Source organism: Schistosoma mansoni, chromosome 1 (genome assembly GCF_000237925.1).
Source record: "Schistosoma mansoni strain Puerto Rico chromosome 1, complete genome".
Taxonomy (NCBI): domain Eukaryota; kingdom Metazoa; phylum Platyhelminthes; class Trematoda; order Strigeidida; family Schistosomatidae; genus Schistosoma; species Schistosoma mansoni.
Window position 1 is genome coordinate 62,918,431 of NC_031495.1, and position 10,854 is coordinate 62,929,284.

The following is a 10,854-nucleotide window of genomic DNA, read 5'->3' on the forward strand; positions in this document are numbered from 1 at the left end:
TTTATTCAATATTTTATTGGTATGTTTTTGTTATAATGCGAAATATATAGGGTATTGCGATAGGACTACGCGAAATTCTACCGATTGACCAAATTCAGATATCCTAGTTCGACCCCAATACTGTTCCCCAACTCCAATAAATCAGAACACAGCCGTTAAATGAGAATTGTTTATGGGGTCAGCAGCAGAACAAAAATGGTTTACAGACAAGGCATATTTATACAGTTACGATGACTATTAACGGTAACCAATGGAAAGGAAGGACACGTGAAGGTTATAATTAGGACGACTCAAAATTGACCAATAGGGAAACGACACATGAAAGTCATAGTTAGGACACTGTAAATAATGGCCAATAGGAAATAACATGCGAATTATGTGAAGAGTCTGAAAACATACCATTTTACATTCGAGATAATTTTTGGGATATTCTTGTGAATATCCTAACACCTCCCCTTGGAAAAAATTAATAGCGACGCAATCGTGGGTTTACCTGAAAGTTCTTTGGTTTTCTGCGTTTGCGTGCCGACCTCCTTCGAGGTAACGACCGAGAACTTGAAGAATGTTCTGCTTGATTAGATGACTGAGTTGCCTCCGTTGTAGGTATTGGCGGAAGTTGGAAAGTATCCAGTAATAAATCGAGTGGGATGCGTTTCGTAACTTCAACTTTTTCCTTGGATTCTCTTGGCCTTAGTTGATTATGGTGCCTGGTCCAGATTTCTTTGTTTACTCTGACCTCATACATGACCTTCCCCTGTCTCTTTGCGACTTCACCCTCTATCCATCTATCATACCCATGTCTATAGTCCCGCACATACACTTTTGCGTCAACTTCGTAAGGAATTCGGGTATTCTTCATGTGAGGACTCTGTTGGGCTACTCGCCTGGGTGTCATTGCATTATGAATTGTTCGTAGCTTCCGTCCCATAAGTACCTCCGAAGGGGATTTGAAGTTCGGCAATAAATCATGAGGAGTCGTCCGGTACACAATTAGAAATCGTTCTATAATATCGTGTGTTGTTCCCTCCCCTCTTGCCTTAAGCATGGCACGTTTGAATGTATCGACGAAGCGTTCAGCTTGTCCATTAGATTGCGGATGGTAGGGCGGAGAACGGACATGATTGATCGAGTTTTGCGAGCAAAATTCTCGAAACTGACTGGATGTGAACTGCGAACCATTGTCTGTTACTATTGTTTCTGGCAGACCATGCAGAGCGAAGATCTGGTTAAGGAGTTGGATGGTTCGAGTTGTAGAGGGTGGTGCAATCGGCAATATCTCCGGCCATTTGGAGAAGGAGTCGACCAGTATCAGATATATGGTACCATCTAGGGGTCCGGCAAAATCAATGTGCACTCGCGACCAGGGTTTTTCTGACTTGGGCCAGGGTACTGGTGGCAACTTAGGAGAATGTTTCGCAGCTGTCTGACAATGTGGACATGTTTTGACGAAGTCGACAATTTGCTTGTCCATGTTCGGCCAGTATGCGTAACTACGAGCGATAGATTTCATACGGTTTATCCCTGGATGACCAGCGTGAAATTGGCGTAGGACCTTGGCACGCAGGGTTGTTGGAATTACTACACGGTCACCAAACATCAGACAGTCACTGACAACACAAAGAGCGCTGCGACGATTCGCTAGGTGTAGCATCTCACCACTGAACTGCTTAACTGGCCATCGGCTCTGAACATAAGTGATTGCTTCTCGAATAATCGGGTCGTTTCTGGTAGCTTCTCGAACGTTTTCAGCCGTAACAGGCATAGCTCGCACGGCATTCGCCAATAGTGTTGCACCAGAATCATCTTCCGTTGCTATTGTGGCTATGAGTATATCCTCATCAGTTGTAGAGTGCTTGCTGATAAGTCTGGACAATGCATCCGCTTGACCAAAATCTTCAGAACGTCGATACTGGATGTCGAAGTCGTAGCTCAGTAACGCCAACGCCCAACGTTGAAGACGATTAGCAGAATGAACAGGAATGCCTTTCTTTGATCCAAAAATTGACAACAGCGGCTTATGGTCTGTGAGCAAAGTGAAACGGCGCCCGTAAATGAATTTGTGGAAACGCCGGACAGCAAAAATCAGAGCCAAGGCTTCTTTCTCGATTTGACCATAACGTTTTTCAGTGGCTGTTAGTGTTCTCGAAGCATGCATCACTGCTTTCTCTGAACCATCGGGAAAAACATGCAGTAGTACGGCACCCAGTCCATGGGTTGAAGCGTCAGCAGCAACTACAATTGGTAGTTTCGGATTGTAGTGGGTTAACAGTAGTTTGGAGCTTAACATGGCTTTAAGTTTTGAAAAAGCTGATTCACATTGCGTGGACCAATTCCAAGTAGCATTCTTTTCTAGCAGATGATTTAATGGATATCGTACCTCATGTAGTGATGGTAGAAATGCTGAATAGTAGCTAACCATTCCCAAAAATGATCGCAGTGAAGAGACATCAGTGGGAGCAGGCATTTGCTGGATTGCATGAGTATTTTGAGGATCAGGATGTCGTCCAGAAGCATCAAAGATAAACCCCAGGTATTTAACGGAGCGTAGAAAGAATTGGCATTTCTCTGAACGAAGGCGAAAACCATTATCTTGGAGGCGTTGTAGAACTAAATATGTTCTGGAATGCAATTCATCAGCAGTTGAGCCGACAATAAGGACGTCGTCAAGATACGTAGCAACACCAGGAACATCTGCCAGAATAGTATCCATAATCTGCTGGAATATCGCTGGAGCAGTCTTGATACCAAAGGGTAATCGGGTATACTGGAAAAGACCTCGGTGAGTGTTGATTGTCAGCAGTTCTCTCGATTCGCGAGCGACAGGAATTTGAAGGTAAGCATCCGCGAGATCTAGCTTAGCGAAGTAGGTACCACCATTTAAAATAGTAAACAAATCATCTGGGATCGGCAGCGGATAATGATGCTGTTGTAGCGCCGCGTTGAGTCCTGTAGAGAAGTCTGCACAGATGCGTATGGAACCATTAGACTTTTTGACAACCACAATTGGTGCAGCCCATGAAGAATAAGAAACAGGTACAAGGACACCTTCAGTTTCCAAACGTTGCAGTTCAGCGTCGACCAGAGGTAGGGATGCATATGGGACTGGACGTTTTGGACGAAAAACTGGCGTAGCTTCTGGCTGAAGTTTCAAAACAGCTTCAGTTGTGGAACAAAGACCAAGACCAGGCTGAAAGAGTTCAATGAATCGTTTTTGGAGGTCTGCAGCATGCTGTTGTGTAGTAGCAGGAGTTTTTACTTGATTACAGATAGTGCTGATAGGTAGATTGGCAAGACCAAGTTCTTCGAACCAATCTAAACCCAGAAGATTGAGAGGGGATTTGGTGATGTAGCACGTACCATTGAAGGTTGTACCTCTGAACGAAATACAGCAGTTAAGTTCACCATGAAGGCGGAGATGACCACCACATGCACTAACGGCTGTCTGCGAAGATGGTTTGATGGGGGGTTGACCCAAGGTTCGCCAAGTTTCTTTTGACAGAATAGTGATATCTGATGCAGTGTCCAACTGCAATCGAACTGGCTGACCATTGATTGAGAGGGTAAGAAAGTTGCGTCGCGTGGCGGCATGAGTGTGAAAGACTGCTGCTAAACTCCCTGATGAGGGAACCGGCTTTTTAGGATAACGATGCTGCGTCTGTTCATTTCGACGGCTATTGGGTCGATGGGATTGACAAAAACCGCTTTTGTGACCAACTTTATGACAGCGATCGCACAGCTGCTGTTTGAATGGACAAAATTTCACATAATGCCAGGCTCCACAGTGCCAACATGGAGAGGGGGGCTTCTTGTGAACCGGTCTGGAGTGATTAGAGAAAGAAGGAGCATTGGCTTTCGTAGGACCACAGGTTGTTGATCTCGGAGATTTGTTCTGACGTTGGACAGCGTGAACTTCGCAACCACCCTGGCCCCCAGATTGGACCAAAGTGGTGTCACGCTGCAGGTTGACAATGCGTTGATACTCGTCGGCGATTGCATTAAGTGTCAGCGTAGGGTCTTGTTCAAGGCGGTTCAGCAATCGAGTTCTGATGTCGGAGAATTTGGGTGACTGAAGACTACATATGAATACGAGGGATTTGAATTGGTCGTCGGTAAGGGATTTGAGCTTGAACCGTTCGCACTCACGGTTGACAATGCCAACATGGGTTAAGAAGTCATCGGACTCGTTCATGACCAGTTTTAAACAGCGATAACGCGTATTGAAAAGTGAATGATGGTCACCAAAAAGTTGACTGAGAGTTTGAACAGTGGCATCGAAGGAACGGTCTCGTGGGTTCTGCGGTAGAATATAGTTGCAATACTTATCAAGCTCTGATGGACCAAGTTTTCGAAGAAGACGCACCTTCCACGAATCATCTCTGTCAGCAAGGTCGACTTTAAAAAGATCTTCATAACGTCTGAACCAGGTATCAAATGTAATATTGGCATCAGGATCATAAAGAAACTCTGAAATACTACTGGTAATACCGTCGACTGATTGAGGGATTGTTGGTGTACATGAGACTCGGGAAGAGATCTGCGTCTGAGTAAGCATCTCCATCAGCTTCAGCTGTTGCTTGAACAATTCTTCTAATTTAACTGGATCCATAGCTAGTCAGCAACTTGTTTGCAAAATCTCCGTCGCCAAATTGTTATAATGCGAATATAGCGTATTGCGATAGGACTACGCGAAATTCTACCGATTGACCAAATTCAGATATCCTAGTTCGACCCCAATACTGTTCCCCAACTCCAATAAATCAGAACACAGCCGTTAAATGAGAATTGTTTATGGGGTCAGCAGCAGAACAAAAATGGTTTACAGACAAGGCATATTTATACAGTTACGATGACTATTAACAGTAACCAATGGAAAGGAAGGACACGTGAAGGTTATAATTAGGACGACTCAAAATTGACCAATAGGGAAACGACACATGAAAGTCATAGTTAGGACACTGTAAATAATGGCCAATAGGAAATAACATGCGAATTATGTGAAGAGTCTGAAAACATACCATTTTACATTCGAGATAATTTTTGGGATATTCTTGTGAATATCCTAACAAGAGTTATCTGGGAATATGCTACGGATATATTGTCCGCGACTCTCTAAATCATGGGCGTGTCTAATTTTGGGATCTGGGTCGTTCGACTCTGGCAATTTGCTCAAAATAATATTTGATGAGATTAAATTCTTCGCAGTCACACTAGGGTAGCGTTTTGCCTTACTATCAGAGTGTGTTAGTGCATTGAGTGACTCAGAATGAGAGTTCCTCAATGACTTGCAGAGCAAGTGAGTATTATCTTTAGCTTTTTTGATTCGGAATTTTCAAAAGCAGACATTTTCCTTATATGTATCAGACGTAATGAAATAAAAAAATTAGAGCGCACATGACTTATTTTGGAAAGTTACATATGAACAAATAAGCACGAATGTCAGAAATTTTGTGGGGTTCAATTTGCCCTAAACACAGTCAGTAAAGTAAGTCAATGACAGGGACGCTGACCTCTTTAGTTTTTGCTGGACATACAAGAGTCGAACGTGCTCGATCACAAATCTGCGCGAGATTACGAATGTGAGTGTTGTGTTTCGCATCCCTCTAAACTATCAGGCAGATTAAGTCAAACGATTCTCAGAATATTGATACCTTCGCTGTCATTCATTCATTGCCTTTAATTTACCTGGATAGGTACCCTTCAATTATCAAGTTATCACGAAAATAGGTTCTGTCAATCCCTGAATATCTGTGGCTTTTATACCAGGTTCATTTCGCAGAAATCATTCTTATCAAAATGAGGATAGGTCTCCATGTCCATATGAATGATTTATTTCTCTATCGTCATCACATCCACTGGAAGATATAAATTTGATTTGCTACTTTCTTGATGTTTACCCATTTATACACTGGACGGAACGTGTCTCAATTCAGGATATGGCCTTGATAGGACTGACTTACATGTTTGATTTTGAAGCTAGAAATGAGTGAGTTCGATTGAAGACCAACGAGCTTGGGCAAAGAAACAAAAACTACTCTATTACCTGATCAGTTTCCTAGCCAAAGAGAGAGAAGATGATTCTCGTGGACTATAATTAACGTATGACCTTGTGGCTTCGAGAACGTCCATCCACTTACTCGGGCTAAATGGGGGATGCAAAGTAGTTTTAAGAATAATGATTATTACTTAAAACCGATAGTTAGAGTTAGGAACGAGTTTTATGTTATTCACCAAGAACTGACATCGGCCAAGATGAGTCAATAATCACAATGAAATAGAATATTCCGCCGAGCATAATCTTATTCAAAACAACTGTTCGCTTATATGTGTTGTTTTAATTTTCACAATGGTTATCTTTGATATTCTAAAATCACGCGAGGACCCTGTCGCATTTAAGGCATTGTGATGTTTAAATAAATCAATGACTTCTTCGTATTGATGACTGTTGTAATTTTGAATTCCAAATACAATACATTCGTTCGGGCTCATCTAATACTTCTTGATTACATTGCGTTATTCCGGGGATTACTAGTTTATACTACAATTCAAATACTTCTAATTATCATATTGGCGTCGCGATTGAGCCTGTAATGGAACGGTTGGATATAAATTCAGGTTTTAATGCTTTTGAGGAGTACATGGAGAGGTTCGAAATCTGGGCTATGACCAAGGAAGACGATGAGGATTTTAATATTGTGGCCCATTTCCTTACATTCATCGGGAAAGAAGCATACAGCCTTATAAAGATTTTGGCACTTCCAGACAAACCGATTTCACTCCCCTATGCAACTCTCAAGCAACTACTGTTGGATCATATAAAGTATACAAATTCCGGATGCGGTAAGAGAGAAAAATCCGATAAAATGACTCTCCAGAACTTCAGGAATTCCACTTTAATAAGTCGTCGCAGTTCGATGCGTAATCAAAGTTATTCAGATAATACTTCATTGAGCTGTGAAACAGTCCATGATGATGAGCACGAGTTTAGTAAATGCTTGTTCTGCGGCAAGTTTCACCCATGTAATTCATGTATATTTCGTAATTCTAAATGCTTTAAATGTGGTATAACTGGACACATTCAGTCAGTTTGTAATACCATGGTTCATTTCGCTGAAAGTAATGCTAAGATGGACGCTTCCAATGATCAGTTATCTTTATCTAGAAGTAGTATAACGTCATATAACAGTCCAGAGTTGAATGAAACCCAGAATCATTGTGAGACAAAAATTTTTAGTCAACAAACTTATCGGATTTCTCATGTTATTGTACCAAATATGGTTTGTCGTGATAATTCACATACTTCTGATGGAATTTCTTACAACTCTGAGAACAAAATGTTGAATGAGTCAAATCATGATCAAAAGCCAGATTCAGTTTTGGTAGATGCAGAATTCCCTGATGATCCATTATTCTCTAATGAAACTCTTATTCAATCTGAGGAAAATATTTCAGAGAAATCGAATTCTGATATCATGTCAAGTGTCAGTGGTCCTCACAATCAATTTATCTCTAATGATATTCCTAATGAATGTGACAAATATGTTTCTTATGAGTTGAATTCTAGTCATATTTCTGATGTTATTGTGTCATATGTTGGATACTCTCACGAACAATGCATGTTGAATAGAATCCCTAGTCAGGGGTATAATGAATCAGAGGGGATAACAAAATTTACCGAAATAATCAGAGAACCAGCTTGTCCAGAAGTGAAGTTTGCACAGACAGAGAATCCAAATCAATTCCAAGATTATCCTAATGAATATGAGGCAGATGAATGTTTTCTATTCGATTGTTTCGCAGGTAAATCAAGCCTAGTTAAATCACATGTGTTAATTACATATATCAATGCATATCCATCTGTATATTCTAATATGAATAACAAAAAGTATATGTATCATGATTTTTATTCAAGTCAAAGTCACAGGATGGAATACCTCAAATCATATATCAGTGTTTATTCCCAAATACTCACATGCAGTAGTCGATGCGTAAGATTTGAGAAGATAATGCAAATTGGGAACGTCATATTGGCTAAAACATTGCGAAGTAAGGACCCAACATTATTTCGTGGGGGAGGATATTGTTGGAAAGTCCATGATGCAAATTCTAAATATCAATGGTTTCACTACAAAGCCGGCATGCTGATTGTATACAATTCCAGAACCCAGGTGAGTCTGTTCCAATTTCGGTTGTTAATTCTAATACTAATGAGTGCATTCTAGATAATACAGAGTCTACATCCAATACACCGTCGGACAGATGTAAGATGAACTTAAGAAGAAGACGAGCAATCGATTACAGACACTTACACTCCAATTCGAGCTGTGGCGGATGTGATGTTTAAATAAATCAATGACTTCTTCGTATTGATGACTGTTGTAATTTTGAATTCCAAATACAATACATTCGTTCGGGCTCATCTAATACTTCTTGATTACATTGCGTTATTCCGGGGATTACTAGTTTATACTACAATTCAAATACTTCTAATTATCATACTTTTCCCACGTTAAAATTATCGCAGCTCGTTTTTGTTGTCGCAACCTTTGTACAGTCATGAGTGGACTCATGTTTAACGCAATCGCTCAATCTCGCTTGCAATAGGACCTCTTGTTAGGAAGTGAAACCAATTCAAGGTCATAGACATGAGTCAAAGAGATGATTGGCACGAGAACTCGACATCAATCCCGCTTGAACAATAGTTATCCGTAATTGAACAAAATTTTATGCATTATCTTTCGAAGGATCCGTACGTGATCTCTCGAGGAGGGATATGGTAACATTTACTTAGTGATAGGAACATTTACTTGTTGACGTTAATTTGATTGCTGACCAGGCAATTATTGGTTTGGATAACTGAGTAGTAATGTTTTTTGAGAACCTTCGTTTGTCTTATTACTCTGTTTTGGTTTTGACTGAGCGATAGTGAATATTTAAACCAACCCAGACTGCTATTCTCTATTCCAGACTCCTTTGGTGTGGAAACGACAATGATCTGAAAATGAAAACCGAAAATTTAAGTCTCTGGTGTAGACTATTTCGGTCGGTGGTTGCTTGGGAAGTGACTGAACTTTCGATAAGATGTCAAAACCACTCGTCATTAGGCATAAGCTTTTTATAACGTGAATGATTACGAACAGAAATTTCATTTTCGAAGTTGTCTCTGATTTCACTCATTTGTTTGCGCCCTAATTACATCATTCTACGACATTTCCCTAATGATAGCATCAATGTACACCTTGACTAATGACCCCAGACTCATTTCTGTTTCGAACGTTAAAAAGTAAACAACAGACTTTAACTTAACTCATGATTTTCAATATTCACCTTATATTATATGTGAGCCGACTACTTACTAGGTACGGAGAATGCACTTACTTTTAATCATGAAAGCAGCCTACAGCAATCATCAGCAGTTTGAAACTAAGAGAGATCGACAATTACAACCAGAAGTGTTAGAGAAAACTCTTTGATTCGTCGCAGTTGCCAAATATGGAAATGCACCGTACACCTTTTGTCCGAATATATACCAAATCTCTTGAAAAACAATTGGTTAGGGATTATAAATATAGTCCAAAACGGTTATTCTCGTATATAAAGAGGCGAACTCAGGGAAGTGATGGAATCCCATCACTTTTGATACAAGAAAATCCGTTAATTTTGGCAAGAAATGATACCGAAAAAGCCGAAGCTTTATCTGAATATTTGAGTAAAGTCTTTTCTACCCATAATGAGGAACGACCATTTATTCATTATGATTGTGGCGTCTTGTTGATGGACCCTGTAGTTATTGAGAAAGTTACTGTCTTAAGACTACTACAGCACCTTAAACCTGATAAGTCCAGTGGTCCTGATGATATTCATCCTAGGATTATGATAGCCTTATCAGATAAAATTGCTGAACCTTTAGCGGTACTGTTTGATATGTCCCTGAGGTAGTCCAAATTGCCCAGAGACTGAAAAGACGCGATAATCAGTGCGGTGTATAAGGCTGGGAGTAGAGATTTAGTTAGAACCTATCGACCCGTCAGCTTAACTAGTGCAGTTGTAAAACTGATGGAAAAAATTATTAGGATGGCTGTTATAAACTACGTGGAAAGGCACAATCTTTCTTCCAAGGAACAACATGGTTTTCGGAAAGGCTTATCATGTTTGACAAATCTTCTCATTGCAAGAGAAGATTGGGCTGAGGCGAAAGATCACAATATTCCTGCAGTTGTCATTTTCATAGTTCCAAGTAAAGCCTTTGATAAGGTTTCCCATTCTGGTCTTAAATTAAAACTGGAAAGTATTGGAATTCATTATGCAGTCATAGACTGGATAAGTGACTTTCTTCATGACAGGAGACAAAGGGTAAGAGTAAATGGCGCTCTCTCATTGTGGGGACCAGTGAAAAGTGGAGTCCCTCAAGGCACTATCCTAGGTCCTCTTCTCTTTTTACTTTATGTAAACGGATTACCAACTATAGCTAAGTCATCCGTCCTACTATTCGCCGATGACATAAAAATTTGGAGACCCATATATATCTTGTCAGACAGAATAGTATTACAGGAAGATCTTAACTCATTAGTAGCATGGATGAAAGGGTGGTCACTAGAAGTAAATCCTAACAAAAGTGTAGTGATGCAATTAAATAACTACGATGATTCGTATTACTACACATTATGTGGACTAGTGTTGCCCAAAGTAAGAAACTATAAAGATTTAGGGGTCATACTAAGTAATGATCTCAAAACAACCAGTCACTGTAAGGCTGCTGCTGCGAAAGGCTATTGTGGGTATTGTGGACTATTCGTAGATCTTTCCGGTATCTGGATGAGGAAATGTTTAGGTTATTATATCCAACTTTCGTACGGC

At 40.3% G+C, this 10,854-nt stretch overlaps 1 protein-coding gene across 1 annotated transcript; it reads left to right on the forward strand.

The window, feature by feature from the left end:
- Positions 1 to 7,868: 7,868 nt before the first annotated feature.
- Positions 7,869 to 8,219, forward strand: Smp_200230 (uncharacterized protein; the record flags this gene model as incomplete). Its single annotated transcript, XM_018795149.1, has 1 exon — positions 7,869 to 8,219. The coding sequence occupies one exon, from the start codon at positions 7,869 to 7,871 to the stop codon at positions 8,217 to 8,219; it is 351 nt and encodes a 116-aa protein (XP_018649491.1).
- Positions 8,220 to 10,854: the final 2,635 nt, after the last annotated feature.